Consider the following 17,782-nt stretch of genomic DNA (forward strand, 5'->3'; position numbering starts at 1 on the left):
CTTCCTATATTTCTATAAGATAAGGTAGGTTAAGAATTTAAGCCTGTTTTGTTCCTAGATAGAATTGCATAGGCTAAACATAATCAACCATTAATTAATCAGATCCAATTTCTTGCTCTCTTTCAAAGTAGAATAAAAGAAAACAAAAGGGCATTTGCTACACCAGCTTAGAAACACAGACAAGATGAACTTCAGGTGCAGCTGGCTGACATCCAAAAGTCTGAATAATCAGGGAACAAAAAAGAAAAAAGAGAAAAGAGCAAAGACGCTTCAGATAAAAGATTGCCTATGTTACCATCCCATGAATGTATAGTACATGGCAGAGAAAATAACAGCGCAACACGTAACAAGAAGAGGTACAACAGATATGTTATTTGATACAAGCTAGCATGGTTTACAAGAGATAAACTCGGTACAAACAGGTCGAGTGTAAGGGTTATCATTAGGTTACAAATTATTGCAACTTGCGATAATTTCTTTGTCGACACAATAACCAGACTCCATATTATGAATAGTTAGCTCTTCAATGCTGCAGAACCTAAGCTACACAATGTGACAACAATATGTAGTTTTGCTTACCCCAACCAGCTACAGTAGGTGGTATTTACAGGTAAACGCCGTGGACTCATGGGTAAGAGGAGAAAAACTTCTAGAAAAGAAAAGGGAAGTGATTCCAGATCATGTATGGGAGTACAGCTGCAATAACAGACTGCTTATTTCTGTGAAGTATTGTTGGGAATTTACGTGAGATTTAGCAGATGTGAAATCACATTAATCATATCGCTAAACCTGCTGGAAGAAGCTCTCCACTCCGGGAAGTTGGTGTACATATATAAAAGAATGCAGATATATCGCTTTCTCAACGAGAAATAATGAGACTGACTTTTGATTAGCTGTATTCAAGTATAGCACCTGTATGATTAAACCCGCATGATATTTGCAATGCTTTCATGTGTCTGTGAAAGTTGACTATTGTAGGCTCAATGTAATCAACATCACTTCCTTGACCCTGCACACATCCACTCTGTATTAGGCCAACTTGAAGCAACCCACACAAGGATTACAGCGTATAGCAAGATATGATATCTCGATGAAGGAATGCAACGGAATAAATCACTTAAATCTCTAAACTAGATATTGCTACAGCCAAAATTTGAAAAACAAACTTGTGAAAGTGAGGGAAAATGAGCAAAGACAGAAAGCGAGCAGAAGTTTCCACTCTCAGAGGGCAAGGTATTGATTTATCAAACAGGGATCTGCTTGTCCCATAAGGTCAGAGAGCAATTGAAAACTCTTCCACAGAGCAACGAGATAAGAAAGAAGAGGATATATTTAGCAAGGTTTCCGAACCTCTTTAGAAAATGACATTGAGCAAACAATTTTAGAACTAAAGTGACTTTTCACTGTGTAGCTTTGAAAGTTCTTCATATCTTGACTAGGTTTGAACTTACTATTAACAGGATAAGTCTATTGACCTTTGAAGTTCTAATATTTATTAGAAAGTATCTAAAAGTCGATAAAGAATGTAACAGCTTCATTTGAAGTCTAAGGAACAAACCAATTGTCCGCCAGAAGAATGTCCTTCTACAGAAAATGTCCCATGGGAGCCTCCCCATCCCCAAGTGTAAACATTTCCTCCTGAAGGTCAAATGTTGAGGTTATGGTAATAGTAAGTAAACCAAATAACTCACTCATTTGATGGGAATATATTATCATTCGAATGTCAGAACAAATAAAACCAAGCAGTTGTGGACAACGAATGAATTACTGATACTGAAAACTAGAGAAGTAAAACAGTAAAATGGTACTTCTACAACTACACAGAAGCATGAGACTTTCCCATCCCACAAGCACGCAACAATCAGGATAGAGGAATATGGCAACAACAAAAAACTGAGGATATCAGCATTAACATTATCAATGGGACATTGGGATTCGTTAATGCAACTGTAGCATAAAAAGTCTTAGTTTGCAAAACGTGATCAGGACAAAATCTCCTTTCCTAGGAAGTTTCCTTTTAGATTAGAATGATAGAGAAATGAAGTAAAACTCCATTTTGCTTTCAGGACCAAGTCCTTGCTGTGTCTTCTGAGGTTGTCTCTTTGGTTAATAATACCGACATTGAAAAAAGATAATATGAGAATTTCCAGTTCTCAACCCACTTTCATTTGGAAAATTGACGGACATAGGAATTAACTAGGTTTTCATGGTTACAATCTCGAGAATAACAATGGTCCAAAGACGTTTTCTAGATACCTAAAAAGCCAGCTTCAAAAGTTGTGGTGATGTTTCATTAGAAAGAGATGAAGGTTAAGGAATAAGATGGGTTCAATCTGTCTTGGATCAACCAGATAATAAGATGGTTGAAGATAGTTTAAGTTCAAACCGTGTTTGATGAAGAGTAAGTACAGACATTGTCTGAAGCAACAGCTAACACCTCTATTCCAAGCTAGTTGGGATGTTTCGCTTCATTTGAACCTGTTTCTTTCCAATACTCAACAATTTGTTTTTCATAAAAAATTACGAGTTTTCTAGCATCTGAGGTTCTATCTTCCATGTGTACTACTTGTACTTTTGTAAGTCCGCACAACCATGTGCCATGTTAAAGCTGACAAGTTAGTTCAGTGAGTTTTAGTAGAGTTTGATTAAAAAAGAAGGCAGAGAATATCAACTGTTATATTGTTCATCATTTTACATCTTATTAACAGTTTCTACCAATAGGCATCCACTTCTCTCCCTTGTATCATCTTTCAGAAGAAGTGTTCACGAGGAATATGCTTGAGAATTGAGATAGATAACAAGACTCCAAAGTTTTCATTAATCATTTCTCTTCACCTCTTCATTCCAGACTATGAGAATGTGCTATGATATCATAGTACATTTCTTTTCCTTGACAGGGAAGTAACACCAGAGAAAAAATAATTTGCATCAACTTTGTTGTGTAAAAAACAAGATTGATGTTTGCCGAAAGCAACAAGTGACTGGAAAGTCATCTATGCAAAGATGAATTACTGCTTATTCAACCAGTCCTACCGCGGCTTATTAGGATAGGACTTAAGCACAGAGGCAGGGGAGAAGGCACGTCATGTAACATTTTTATCCTTCAAGACGACCGTAGCAACACCAGTGTTCTGCCTTCTATAGCTGAATATGATTTCTCTTTTTTCAATTCCAAAAGATGCTTATGAAGCTTAAGAAACTAAACTAAGTCACGGTACACCAAAACAAATTTACATTGCACAATGGAACAAAAGATGCTTGTTTGCAGCAGAAATGAGTGTTGGTTGAGTGGAAGAGGATTAGATTTCAAGAAATGATGAACAAGCACTAAGACATCTATTAGCATCTATATAAAACAATTATGATCGTTTTACCAGAAATTGCTGCCGTATGCTTCCAACCACAGGATACCTGCCAAGACAACAGGAAAGATATATGACTTCCATTCATATTTTTTAATCAATCAACCCCAAGCAGAAAATCAGGTGGTATACACCTTTGTTTTTCAAGATAGTTGTATTCTGTTGAAACATTCATAACGCTTATGCTGAAACTTTTTCTGGCAGAAAAAGGTAAGATACATGAAGCCCATTCAGAACAGAATTCTGCCCCTGCATTCTTTCTTCACATAAAAAATTATATGCATAACATAGGCTGCGCACTAGTAATAACATATAGTAATAGTTTGCATTTTCTCAATACATGGTCATCTACATTGGATTTGTATCCCTCTTATACCTACTTTGTGCACCTCTATAACACTTGAACAAATTGGAATAGGTAGCCAAAACAATGCGTTCACTAAAAAATTAAAAAGAAATTCAAGATGGAAAACCAAACCTCGGAAACTGAATGCCTCAGAAATGGTCCTTCAACTCTTTCAGGTGAATGAGCAACATCTGTAGAACTGACATAAGCAAAAACGAAAAGTACATCACAATATAAAAAATTGAAAATGAGAAATCATAAGGGTAACTTGACCATCCAACAAATTCAACTACCAAGGAATGCAATAAAAGAGTACCCAATACCAAGACATCCATTTTCATTAGTGCCCCACACGTACAGTTCTCCACCACCTATGAACAAAAACTGAGTAAATACAAAAGTTAAAGCTTACCAAGAAACTAGCCTTTAATTCCAGGTAATGCACTTGATCTCATGAAACAACATTATTTAAATCACGTCATTTCATGGCAAACACTGAGAAAATTGGTAACAAAATTAGCTCATGAGGCAAGGTTTCCCCGGTACATATAAGGAAACAACAACCTATTCCCTCAACCAACATGGGATATTTAACACCCCCTGCATGGACAGGACTAAAACATCTGGTGTTTGGACAATATAACATGAGGATCCAACATTGGAACCAAGAATAAAGATGGGCGAATAGCGTAGAAAAGCAACAACATCCATGGGTTTGAACTTTGAAACAAAAAGTGAAGCGTGAACTTACGAGAAATTAAAAACTATTCATAACATGAATTTATTACTACAAAAGTTAAATTGTACTGAAATAACTAATTTCAGCATCCAATATACAATATCACTAATATAGATCCAACTCCTTAAGATTGAGATTCAAAGAAGTGATCTTGTTGAAATCACTCTATGTGTCGCCGTTTTGAAGTGCACACTTCATTTAAGTGTATGGCTTCAGCCATGCAACGATAACCCTTCACTTTGATGGCGTTTAATAACAATAGGTCTAGCTCTGATACCATGTTAAGAAGAATGATCCTGGGTATAACTCAACTCTAAAATCTAGCTGACGAGACGAGAATTTCCAAATACCATATAAGGAAACAACAACTCCTTCTGCAGCAGATGTGGAATACTTAACAAAAAGGAGAACATTCTCTCATTTGAAACATGAAAAATCTTAAAATTCAATATAAGATCAAGAAATTCAAACTAAAAAAAAGATAAAAACAAAAGCTATATTTGAGTCCCTTTGGATCATCATAATTTGAGTCCAACTTTCTGCCCTTTCTTCCCTCGCTCGTACACCTTCCTAAGGAAGAAGATAGAGCATTCAATTGTCTCCTCATGTTGTTGCATCTTGTATTGCTTCTTTTCCATGGCTTCTCAATTACTGCATTTCTTTTCAACAATATTGTGACTATGCTTTTCCTGAGCCGAGGGTATATCGGCAACAGTCTCTCTACCTATACAAAGTGGGGGTATAGTCTGCGTACACATTACCCTCCCCAGACCTCACTTGTGGGATTTTACTGGGTTTGTTGTTGTTTATCCTTACATTTTTTTTTTGGTCTTTGAAACTGGTTAGTATTGATAATTTAAATGTCAACAGCCAAGCACTAAGACTGTGCTCGTGAGTTACAAAGATCTGAGATCCCCCTATACAAACGACCATCCTTACATGGTGGAGGATAGAGTATATAACAAGGCAAAAGGAATTTAATATACCGTTCTGGTTGGCCAGAGTTCATTTTCTCGTAGAAGCAAAGGAAGATACAAGGATTAGCCCTACCCCTACCTAAAACTTGGTGGGTACTGGGTATAGTTACCTGGTACCTGTGTTGGTAAGAGGTAGCAGGTACCCGATGGAATATACAAGGTACACGCGATCTGGCTCCTACAACACCGTTATAAAAAATACACAAGGATTAGCTCCATGGAGTTGTATTTTTTTTTTTTTGTGGGGGGGGGGGGGGGGGGGGGAGGAGAGGAGGGAGGGAGGGGGGATAACTCCCATGCAATTTTATTTTAAAACATGAAGCCTTGAGAATAAATAGACCATCTTAACCAAGTAAATTAAGGTTGAAGTCCTTGAAAAGGAAGAACATACTTTTGAAATGCTCAAGTTTAGGCTTTACCATTTACCGTACCATCTAATTGTTCCCTACTGCTATTCACATTGGAAGCTATTCCATTGCTTCTATTTCTCGGTTAAACCAAATGACATCATTGCACAACACAGCCGCTTGTGCCGTACAGGCACACTTTAGGCAGGCGGTGTAACATACTACTATCCTATAGGAGACCTCAAGGAGAGAGAGAAGCTTCCTCCATATGGAATCACTTAGTTACTAGTTTTAAATATGATTTTCTGGATGTTCTAATCTACAAGAAAATAGTAGGAAATCAGAGAGACCAAGGTAACATGACGGAAAATTTTGAAAGCCCAAACTTATATATGTTTTATTAGGATGAAGAAGTTCTCGGATTGTAATTGTGCTTTACCTACAACTAGGCACGTATCATGAACATAAAATTCCAGATTCTCTCTTTAGAAACCTATTTTTTCCTACATTCTGGAAACCTTCTAAGACAACCCAACAGAGTTCAACCACCTTCTAAGTTGCGCGGACTCTTCACTTTTGGTGCCGCACCCGTGTCGACACGACGTGGGTGTGGGATCCGTACCGGATTTAGTCAACCGATTTTGGATACTTTGACCAAAATCGACAGAAAAATTCAGGATAAATACAACGATTTCTGAAATCAAAACAAAAGCTAATGTGAAACTGAAAAAAAGGGATACCTTGAATATAGAAATTTCTCTGTCTTTCTTGGAATACCTTGTAAGTTTTTCACATAATGTCTCATAACTTGAACATATTTTTGATACTCTAATTGAATTATTTTTAGCCGAATCACCGCACCCATATCTGTACTTGGATCCGTACCACCAAATCTTAAAATTTAGATCGTGAAGGATCCGCACACGTATCGGACACCCACACCCTAGTCCGAGCAAAGTTAGATCACCTTCACATTCAAATTTAAAAGCAGTACTCGATCACCTTCTTCCCTTTACTCAGACATGCAGAAAACACACAGTTGCAATAGCTCTGGATTGTGCTAAATAATTGCTCATATTTCTTTTACAAGGTCAATAGTTGCTCGTGTTTAATGTTACTTAACGAAATAATTGCTCTAAACTGCTTAAAAATTCATAGTTAAGATATGGAGATTACTATCTCCAAGGTTTAATAACTACCTTGTTCACCCAAACAGATGCAAACAACCTACTGAAGTTGCCCTTTCATGCACCGTTGCTGGATTTAAAATAATAATTAATTATCGAACATTGAACTTGTAGAGGAACAACATAGATTTCTTTTCTTTTTTACCCAAAATAGATGCACGTTCTGATATCGACATAAAAGGTTGGCCACAAAAAGTGGAAATGCTTGCACAAGAATAGTGTGTAAGACTAGATAAACCTATCATTTATGTCGACTTAGTTTAAATATGACACTTGATCCTACACCAACATATTTTCATCAAATATAGGCCATATCCTCAGATTTTTAGGAGTCAAATACTCACTTTGTTGCTTCTCAAAGACAGAGATCAAGTGAAGAATATTGAACCAGATAATTTACCTGTAATAACACAGGTATGATAGCCTCCACATGCAGCCTTTTCAGAATATGGAATTTCATCGACCATAGATGGTACCGAATTATTGGATGCTTCACCATAGCCCTAAGTTTTTAAATAAAAGCTAACATTATACAAATTAAATAAAAAGTGACATGACGATACCAACTAATAGCATATTTGTAATTATGAGCTAAAACTTGCAATACTAATGTATAGATGTTTACCAATTTCTTTTTTGCTCTTTCACCAAAAACATATACAGATCCATTCTCTGTGGCACATAGAAAAGGTTAAAACATAAAACGGAGGCCTTTCTTCAACATCGAAGTACTTTCTGCAAATTATAATGAGTTACCGCTAATGCAGACAGAATGCAACATTCCAGCAGCAGCATTCTTAATCTATTTACACATAACCAGAGTCGTCAATATGAGCCAGCAGCTATGAAGCATGCATTAAAAACTTTTAATTTCCTGAAGATGAAAGTATATAATTGAAAATTGAAGGCATCACGGAGAACAGTACCTTAAATCCCTCAAGTTCCTTAACAAGTCGTGGTGTGTATTCACTGTTTTCAACGACAAGAACAGATCAGTTGTTTAAAGGAAAGAAGAAATTACAGTTATACCTGTACCCTAGGTATTACCAACAATAGCCAATTGCTTATTCACTAGAAACACTTAAATAGACGCAAATTACATAATAAAGTAGAAGAGTTTGCTGTCAATGATAGCATCCTGTGACATCCAAGAATATGAGACACGTACTCATTAAATAACTCAATATGTAATCTATTTTGGACAAGAGAAAATCATCAAACAAGAGTAAAAAAAATGTTGGTACTAATTCACAACACCGGAAAGAAAAATTCAATTCAAGCAAAATGCAGGGGATTATTAACCATCCAACTAACCTGTCACTTTTGAAGAGTCCCAAAATGCCTGACTGATGTCCATGACCAAGTCTTCCAGATCCTCCCCCACCCCAACTCAAGGTCTCACCTTTATCTGGCCAGGAAAAAGATAACATAGTGATGACACGAAGACAATGGTCACTCAGGATGCAAGCAAAACATATCTCGTTTTTCCTTAACAGGCATTAATAGTGGAATAATGTATTTGAGTTTGGATTTTTATTATGTAAAGAAGAATTTAACGAAATAGATCCCATACCTGTTACAGCAATTGAGTGTTCAAAGCCTAAAGAAATGATTTTGACCGTGACTCCAGTCAAGAATTTAACTTTACTGGGTGTAGAAAGTATTGTAGCAGCTTCTGCAGATGATTATACAAAATTAAATGATATAGAACAATTTACGGCAGTCTTTACCAATCAAAAAATTAATAATAAAAATTTATGGTTTAATATATATGTGTATATATATATATATATATATATATATATATATATATATTGATCTCAACCTTAAACATAAAGAGAGTGAACAGTTTTCCATTAAGGTACAGAATTAGCCGCGTTTCAATGTTCAACTTGGAAAGTCTAATGTTCAATGTTATCAAAAAAACTCAAAGTTTCTTCCACAAAATTCACACCATACTCATAAAAAAAGTAGTGACAAAACTAAGAAGACGACAAGATAGTGGCTGCAGTCCTAGGATATGTTTTCCCAAATAGAAACTAAGCAACCAGGCTGGATGAATTTAAGAAGTCCCCTTTCCCTCTTGTACACTAATAAGTGGAGAATTTAGCCACTTATCACTGTCTTTTACTCTTGTTTTGAGTCCAAAAGTAACCGTTTCATACCATGTTCTAATGAAATTTGTCTGATTTTAGGAAGTGAAGCAGCTAGAGAAGGTGAAAAGGTCAAGAATGGAGTTAAAAAGGCAAGTTCGGCAAAAGAGGCCCATTGTGGCCACAGTAGACTGAGTGCGGGCCGCAATGGAGTGAGTACTGACCGCAATGGAAGATATGCATCCCTTGTTCCCTCCCTGCCAAACCCAAGGCAAAAAATGAAAGAAGAAAAAGAAGAAACGAGCAAGTAGCGCCATATTAGTATTCAGCATATAAAGGACATGAATCTTGCATTTGTTATTGAAGAATTAACCCAATTAGCTGCCCACCCAATCGCATAAACTAAAAATAGCCAATGGATAATATATATATATTCCATATATAATACGTGTATAACTAGTGTATAATTTACGTATTCGGCTAGAAAAAGTAAACATTGAATTTAGCCGGCTATTTGTGTAAAAATTCCTTTGTTATTTAGTAGCAATGAAAATGGTTAAAGAAGAAGCCACAAAAAATCCCTTTGTTATTTAGTAGCAATGAAAATGGTTAAAGAAAAAGCCACAAAGAATATAATACAAGAGCATAGGTATTATTACTCTTTCCGAGGCCAAGCTGACCATTTGTGTTCTTCCCCCACATATAAAGCTCTCCGTCCACTGCAATAAAACCGCAGACTATTTTAGGAAGCTAAAATATTTTAAATGTAAATAAACCACCTAATTTAGGAATTAAGGGAAAAGGGAAATGAAGGGAGGCTATAATTCATGAAAGAAGTATGAATGCTAAGAAACTTAAACTGTTAAATGATCTAGAATGAAAAAGAAAAACCATCGAAAATATATAAAAAGGCTGATTAGTGCTAACTGTTGAAGTATGTAACCCTCTCATTTAAAAGCTTGAGCTCTTAGAGAGAGCACACTTTTATTTACTTAATTATGTCTTCAACACATCCCCTCCCCTCCCCCCTCACATGCGGCCTTGATTCTTTTTTATGAGCCAAGCACGTAAAAATTCTTTTTGATATTGGGTGGAGTGAGACTCGAACGCAAGACCTCTGCCTGCTCTGATACCACGTTAAAGTGTGTAACTATCTCATCTAAAAGTTTAAGCTATTTGAATGAGCATACTTTTATTTACTTAATAATATCTTCAACACTGGCCTCATTGGTCTATACTTTCAAAACAAATGTAATTAGCCAGCACACCAAGTTTCCATTCTACATTTCTAAACTATACATAGATATCTCATCTGTCTACGTAAGCTTCCACATTTCTTCTTGGTGAAAAGAGAATTACCTTAATTCAAATTTCAAACACAACAGGTTCTCTATTTTTCCTTTATGTTCTTTTTTTTTTTGGTTCATAATGCTAACATATTTCTGTATATATATATATACATAGATAGACATAAGCACAAACCATTTTTTTGGTTTTGCTTTATGTTTTTTGTATAGAGTTGTTAGGTTTTGATGCCAGCTATCCTCTTTTTCTTATTTTTTAATTATAACATCCTGCCAAATAGGAGCCCAGATATCACGGGTACACTCCCGAATTAATTACCTACTCTTAAGGAAGGGTGACAGAGGTTTATGCACGGATTGTAAGGTTATCCCGAGTGAGAATCTCATGACCCAACATAGGCTCCTGGTAATGGACTTGGAGATTAAGAAGAGGAAAATAGAGTTGTGTATGGTCAACCAAAGATTAAGTGGGGAACCTTGACTTAGGACAAATCTTTGAAGTTGGGGGAGAAGCTGATGGTAATGGGGGCCAGGAGGGGTAGTGGGGACGCGAGTAGCATGTGAACCGGGACCACGAATTGCATTAGGGAAGCAGCTAGAGAAGTGTTAGAGGTCTCAAAATGTTACTCGGACACAGAAGGGACAGCTAGAGAAGTGTTAGAGGTCTCAAAATGTTACTCGGACACAGAAGGGACTGGTGGTGGAATGGAGAGGTCCAATGGAAAGTGAAAGCTAAGAAAGCGGAATATTTGAAGTTATTGGAGAGCAAAAGGGTATTGGAGGCCTATAAAGCTGAGGAGGTTGAGGGGGGCTATTATGTAAGATGAGCAAGGGTCGCGACCGGACCAGATGAGATCCGAGTAAAATTTTGGAAGAGTACGGGCAGGGCAGGCTTGGAGTGGTTTACTGGATTGTTTTATGTCATTTTAAGGACGACAAAAATACCCGAAGAATAGAGGTGGAGTACGATGATACCGTTGTACAAGAACAAGGGTGATATTCAAAATTGCAATAATTATAGAGATATTAAACTGCTAAGCCACACTATGAAAGTTTGGAAGATAGTGGTGGAGAAGAGGAGGATGAGTGTGTCTATTTCCAAGAAATAGCTCAGATTCATGTCGGGGCAATCGACTACAAAATTCACCTTGTAAGAAGATTGGTAAAGCAGTATAGGGAGAGAAAGAGGGACTTGCATATGGTGTTCATTGATCTAGAAAAAGCTTACGACAAGGTCCCAAAGGAGGTTGTATGGAGGTGTTTGGAAGCTAGAAGTGCTCCTGTAGCATACACTAGGACGATTAAGGACATGTATTATGGAGGACAGTGGGATGAGACTCGAGACACTTCCTAGTCGTGATGGGGCTGCACTAGGAATCAGCTCTTAACCCGTTCTTATTTGCCTTGGCAATGGATGAATTGACACGACACATTCAAATGGAGGTGCCATGGTGTATGTTATTTGTTGATGACATAATGTTGATTGACGAGACACCAGGCGGAGTTAATGTCGGGATGGAGGTTTGGAGACAGACCCTGGAGTTTAAAGGTTTCAACTTGAGAGGGATTAAAACAGAATACTTGAAGTGCAAGTTCAGTGACATAACTCGTGAAGCTGAGGAAGTGAAAGTGAGGCTTGATACACAAGGCATCCCAAGAGAGGAAGTTTCAAGTACTGTGGGTCAGTAATCCAAGTTAATTGGGAGATTGACGATGATAACACACATCGTATTGGAGCGGGGTGGATGAGATGGAGGTTTGCATCCGGTGTATTGTGTGATAAGAATGTGCCACAAAGACTTAAAGGTAAATTTTACAGAGTGATGGTTAGACCGGCTATGTCGCATGTGGGAGGAGTGTTGGCCAGTTTAGAATTCTCATCTCCAGAAGATGAAAGTAGCAAAAATGAGGATGGTAAGATGAATGTGCAGGCATACTATGAGAGATAGGGTGAAGATATTTGGGACAAGGCGGGGGTGGCCTCCATAATGGACAAGATGAGGGAAGTGAGGTTGTGATAGTTTGGGCATGTGAAGAGGAGATGCACAAACGCCCCAGTGAGAGGCATGAGAGGCTGACAATGGTGGGTCTAAGGAGAGGTAGAGGAAGGCCGAAGAAATATTAGGAAGAGGTGATTAGGTAGGACATGACACATCTTCAACTTACCGAGGACATGACTCTTGATAGGAGGGTGTGGAGGTTGAGGATTAGGATGGAAGATTAGTGGGAAGTCGAGCGTTTTTCCTTTTCATACCAGTAGTTTAGTATTATTCTAGTATTTTCTTATTCTTAGACTTCTATTACCACCTGATGTTTCTGCTTCGATTATGTTATTATCTTATTGTTGATACTTTCTTTTCCACAACTTCTTCAATACTATATATTTCTTTTTCTTTAATGTTATGATTTTGCTTGCCTTGAGCCGAGAGTCTATCAGGATACAAGATAGAGCAAGGTCTACGTACACACTACCCTCCCCAGACTCCACTTGTGGGATATGTTGTTGTTGTTGTATATCATGGGTACATTAATGGTCCTCGTGCAATTCTGTTTCTAGTTTGTACCTAGATGTGGAGTCTGCCATACGCGAGGACTCTATGCATACTAGCAATGCTGATACTTTGCAACAACTAAGTTATGTTTACCTACTATATGCCACACTCATACAAGTCAAGGTATTGCTATTCGATCTAGGACTGTTTCTTCCTACCAGTCTCTGGCGGCGTTTGAACAGGTTATGAAATATTTCTTTCACTTTTTTTTGGATAAAATACAAAGGAAGTCAAATACTAACTGCCAGGTTTCCCTTTCAATATTCCTCGACTTTTCAGTTTAAAACATTATTTATTATATGAATTTGTAGCTGAAAGCATGTAATAAGCTAGCATTCAAAGATAGGTACAACTGTTCAATTAATGAGTAGACAGTCTCAAGAGATATTGTTTTTTTCTCTTTTACTAGGGAGGCAAAAAATATCCAAAATGTTAAAGCCTTATTCGATCTTTGATGCTGATGCAGAAACAACTCGCTAGCAAGGACCTGTATGAAGAAACAGAGATCAATTGAGGCTTTATCCTATTTACTCATCGCCGCTTCGCATAAAGGTGTTCAAAATTAGCAATAGATTAATTATACAACATCCAATAAAATAAAAAGGTTTTAAGAAACAGAAAGGACCTCAAGTCATGTCTTCGCCGTTTCGCATAAAGGCGTTCAATATTAGCAATAGATTAATTATACAAGATCCAATAAAATAAAAAGGTTTTAAGAGACAGAAAGGACCTTCAGTCACGTTTGGAACAAAATTGATGCATTTGGCTTCACGCTAAAGTAGAGCATGTGATTCTTCACAGACTTTCTCTAATATGAAGGAGTGTGTGAGTTCTATTTAGAAAAAAAAATCCTCTCGTAACAACTTCAATGCCATATCATCTCCTTTTTTTACCTCTTCTTAATATGCCAGAGCCACACCTACATCACTTGGATCAAGATCTCTGATCTCCCAAGGGATATATTATGTACTGGGATACTCTACCCTTTGTCATAATGTTTCAATTGGATGCTCAAATTTTTTCCCACATTATCATATCTAAATTTTGGTGAGCACAGCTTCTCGGCAAACAGTTTCGTTATGCTTGTCGTGCAGTTGCTATTGTATCTACCTATTTTCAGCTGCATTGCGCTTCTTTCTCAATTCAATTCATTTAGCAACTAACTCTACTCATGGGTCCACCTCTCAACTTACTGAGTCCACTCTTTCTGCTCCAAGCTTCCTCATACTCCAGGCCTACTCTTCACTCTGTTAAGCCTCCTTAAAAATCAAGCCCATCAAGAAACAAGAAAATAAACGAAAAATGTTCTGTCAACGTATAAAATCTAAAGCCAGGTTATACATTCAGGAAGGTGTTAGAGATATACAATGTTCCACACTAGTTGTATAAGGACTTACAGAGAGTCTTAAATTATAATGGCCACGGTTAATCCACTCATTTCCTTAGTTGTGGCTGGATACTCATATTTTTATAACTAACAATCCTTTCTAACCTATCAACAAGTTAAATAACTTGGCCTTGATAAAAGCAATTAAAATACAGAAGCAGTGGATGGATGCTCCCATGCAGGGGACTACAAGTCTAAGACCCAGCAACATCTAACACCAAGGAAGACAAGTAATTAAAAGAACAGAAAAAATTCATCAAGTGTCAAACAAAAATGAAAAGGGAAGCATCAACCAGAAATAGATAACTGCTACAACCAAATTAACGAAAAAAGCAGCAGATCAGAACTAGTAAATCCAATTATAGTTTTTTAGCATACAAGATAAAAGATCCATCATCAATCATAATAAACCTGTAATAGCAGAAGAATGATGATAACCAGCTGAAACTTTTAAAATTTCTTTGGGTAGTCCAGCAACTTCAAGTGGTTCCTGCAATTTAGTTAAACCAAAAGTTTAATGGTGTGGCTGAGACAACTGGCTTAGCCAAGAAACAGAAGTATGACAGTTAGTGACAGAGACTCAAGGCTCAGCGTTTTGCCTTATGAGACAACTTAATCTCGAATAAAACTCCGCATTGCTTATATGACAAATGTCAAAATGGATTTAACAAGGTCCTGGACTTCTTTTGGGAGTTGTGTGCCCCTTTTTTGGGGTTTTGTTTTTTTTTGTTTTTTGGGGGGGGGGGGGGGGGGGAATCCAAATAAACCTTTTGACATTTCACAGTAGGAAAATAACGTTCTTGGTTTCGAGGAGAAGGTCAATAGCAAGACCCAACCCTAGTTGAAACCAAAAACCCTAAAATCAGACCCCAACTAGTATTGGGTCTCGTTAATTGGAAGAGGAGAGTTTTGGGTTTTGAGCAGGTAAAGATCTCACATGAGCTATTGTATCCGTTAAATCTTAATAATCGATTCAAGGAGGGACAAAAAGTCCACCAATTTGAAAAAATGAGGACTATTGGGCCTTTTGTTCCTAATATTATCTCTACATTACTAATCACCGTTTTGTTTCTGCTATAGAACTCCGCGTAACTAATACTTGCATACTTAAGTAAGAACTTATGAATTAGTTCAAACGAGATACAATGTGGAATAAAAGTACACGTATACACAGATAAAGCCAATTCTTCATCTTGGGATCGCAATCTCTAGCTTACCTCCCTGGCTCTCTCCACGTCACCACTAGTTCCAAAAGCTCACCCTCTCACTCTTTTTCAGGGTGAGGGGAGGGGCGAGGCGGATGAGGGGATATATAATTCTTCCTTATACACCAAACACACTCGTGCCTAATAGTGCATGAATTGGCTTACAAGAAGATATACCTCCCATGAGGATGGGAAAGACATGAGCTCCTCAAAGCCGTTTGCAATATTTTGCTTACACTAAGAAACGACAGATATAAACACATATGCTTTAATCTTTAGAGTCTATGCAATTATCTTTCGAGCATCCTGATTCCTTTTTGGCCACCTACACATGAAGCACATAGGTACTTTTCCCACCCTCTCTCCTCTCCCCACTTCCCACTTCAAATCCCACACCTTTAACAAGTTCTCCCTCCCTCCATCACCTCTCTCCACAAGGCACACGTATCAGAAATCACCTTTTCAGTTCTCCATTCCCTCTCACACCCATATGTCACCCTGTCACGTTTAATGATACATCTTTTTCCATTAACAAGGTGGTATTAGTTTTTCTACTTGATTAGCCTCCCAGCGGATTTCCCAATAGGATTGTTCCACTACGTTCACATATACCTGTTAATCAGGCCGGGCTGACCCGTTTACAACCCGGGTCAGCCCGGTACTGTTGCGTGGGGGCGGGCGGGGAGCGGGTTTCAAACGAACAGTTTTTTGATACCGGTGCACCGGAACCCGCTAAGCCCGTTAACGGGTTGTTAACGGGCTACAGCCCGGTTCATCCCGATTTTTAACCTTTTTTTTTTTTTTGGACCGTTGGCCAACGGCCCTTTTTTGCAGAAATGGTCATTTCGGCCTACCCCTTAAGAAAATAGCCCTCACACCCCTAATATTTGATAAATTATAATTTTAACTTTTTAAAAACTATAAATAGCCCCCTTCTTCTTCATTTTTCCTCACAATTCACTCTCTTACTACTCTAATTCTCTCTTGATATTATTGATTATTATTCTTAAATTCTCAATTACTTATTATTTCAAGTTTCATCAAATATTTAGTTTAGCCATTACAAAATTATTATTATCAAATATCAAGTATTCAAGTGAAGTATGGTATCAACTATCAAGTATCGATCTATCAATTGAAGTTTGGTTTTTGATATCAAATTTAGTGCGGCATCCGGAATCCCGGTACACTCGTTCTATATCTTTCTCTTCTTTGGTATACATTTATTTTATTATTTACAATTATTAATTTAATTTACATAATGGATATATTTAGAGCAGCCAAAAAGGCGTGCACTAGTAGAGGTGGTAGTAAGAAAACTTCCAAAAGATCAAGAGGTGGTGCTTGTTCTTCTAGTAGCTTTACATATATTTCTGAAAGTTCACGTGAAAATTTAAATGTAGATTATGAGGGACTTCAAGAAAATTATGGTATAGATGATGATTTAGATGATAATTTAGATGATATTCCATTTCCATCACCTGATAATCTTAAAACACCACCAGCTACACCTGGTAATGCTAGTCAAACTCAAAATATTAGGGGTGGAAGTCGTGGTAATACAAGTAGGCCTCCCCTCCCTATTAAGAAGAATCGAAGATTAAGAAGTAAGTGTTGGAATTTTTTTGACAGACTAGAAGAAGATAAAAATTATGTAAGATGTAGAATTTGTAAGGATATTTATAAACATGAGACCGGTAAGGGAGGGGGAACGGGTCAACTTCGTAGGCACATGGTAGACAACCACCCTCTTGATTGGGGAGTAGATGAGGAAGATGGGCAACAAAAACTTAACCCGGGTACTGGAGGGTTAATGGGTAAATACGATATTAAGAAAGATCGGGAAGAATTAGCTAAAATGATTGTTTTAGGTTGTTTACCTTTTAGTTTTGCTGCTTCACCATATCTTGTTACTTATATTCAAAGAATTTATAACCTTTTGTTTAAAGGTATTCCTAGAAGTACTTGTAGAGCTGATATCTTAAGGCTTTTGGGACAATATCAGACATATATACGTTATTTGTTCGCCAGTCTTTCTTGTAGAATTTCTCTTACTTCTGATATTGGTCGTGCTGTAAATGGTAATGATTATTTGACTGTTACATGCCATTGGATAAATGGTAATTTTTGTATGCAAAAACGTATTATTGCTTTTAAATATGATGAAGATCAAAGTCATACTGGTGCATTTATAAGTAATACTATCCATGAAGTTGCTATGTTTTATAATCTTGCAGAAAAAGTTTTGTGTGTGTCATTTGATAATGCTTCTAACAACAATGC

General features: G+C 37.2%; 1 protein-coding gene across 11 annotated transcripts in view; it reads right to left on the reverse strand.

The window, feature by feature from the left end:
* Positions 1-344: 344 nt before the first annotated feature.
* Positions 345-17,782, reverse strand: part of LOC104118026 (ultraviolet-B receptor UVR8) — a 32,130-nt gene continuing 14,692 nt past the window's right edge. For 2 of the 11 annotated variants that reach the window (XM_009629186.4, XM_033661760.2), the window contains 15 exons: positions 14,706-14,784; positions 9,711-9,770; positions 9,276-9,308; positions 8,532-8,633; positions 8,273-8,366; positions 7,885-7,927; positions 7,715-7,760; positions 7,584-7,630; positions 7,359-7,461; positions 5,535-5,602; positions 4,025-4,092; positions 3,841-3,907; positions 3,375-3,411; positions 1,559-1,638; positions 345-1,009 (listed from right to left, as the gene is read on the reverse strand). In XM_009629186.4, the coding sequence (XP_009627481.1) occupies positions 890-1,009; positions 1,559-1,638; positions 3,375-3,411; positions 3,841-3,907; positions 4,025-4,092; positions 5,535-5,602; positions 7,359-7,461; positions 7,584-7,630; positions 7,715-7,760; positions 7,885-7,927; positions 8,273-8,366; positions 8,532-8,633; positions 9,276-9,308; positions 9,711-9,770; positions 14,706-14,784 (1,047 nt within the window). In that variant the 3' untranslated portion in view covers positions 345-889. Of the gene's footprint in view, positions 1,010-1,558; positions 1,639-3,374; positions 3,412-3,496; positions 3,560-3,840; positions 3,908-4,001; positions 4,093-5,534; positions 5,603-7,358; positions 7,462-7,583; positions 7,631-7,714; positions 7,761-7,884; positions 7,928-8,272; positions 8,367-8,531; positions 8,634-9,275; positions 9,309-9,710; positions 9,771-14,705; positions 14,785-17,782 lie in introns of those variants that run through there. The other 9 variants (XM_009629190.4, XM_009629187.4, XM_009629188.4 and 6 more) reach the window with 9 other exon arrangements.

Source organism: Nicotiana tomentosiformis, chromosome 5, assembly GCF_000390325.3.
Source record: "Nicotiana tomentosiformis chromosome 5, ASM39032v3, whole genome shotgun sequence".
Classification (NCBI taxonomy): domain Eukaryota; kingdom Viridiplantae; phylum Streptophyta; class Magnoliopsida; order Solanales; family Solanaceae; genus Nicotiana; species Nicotiana tomentosiformis.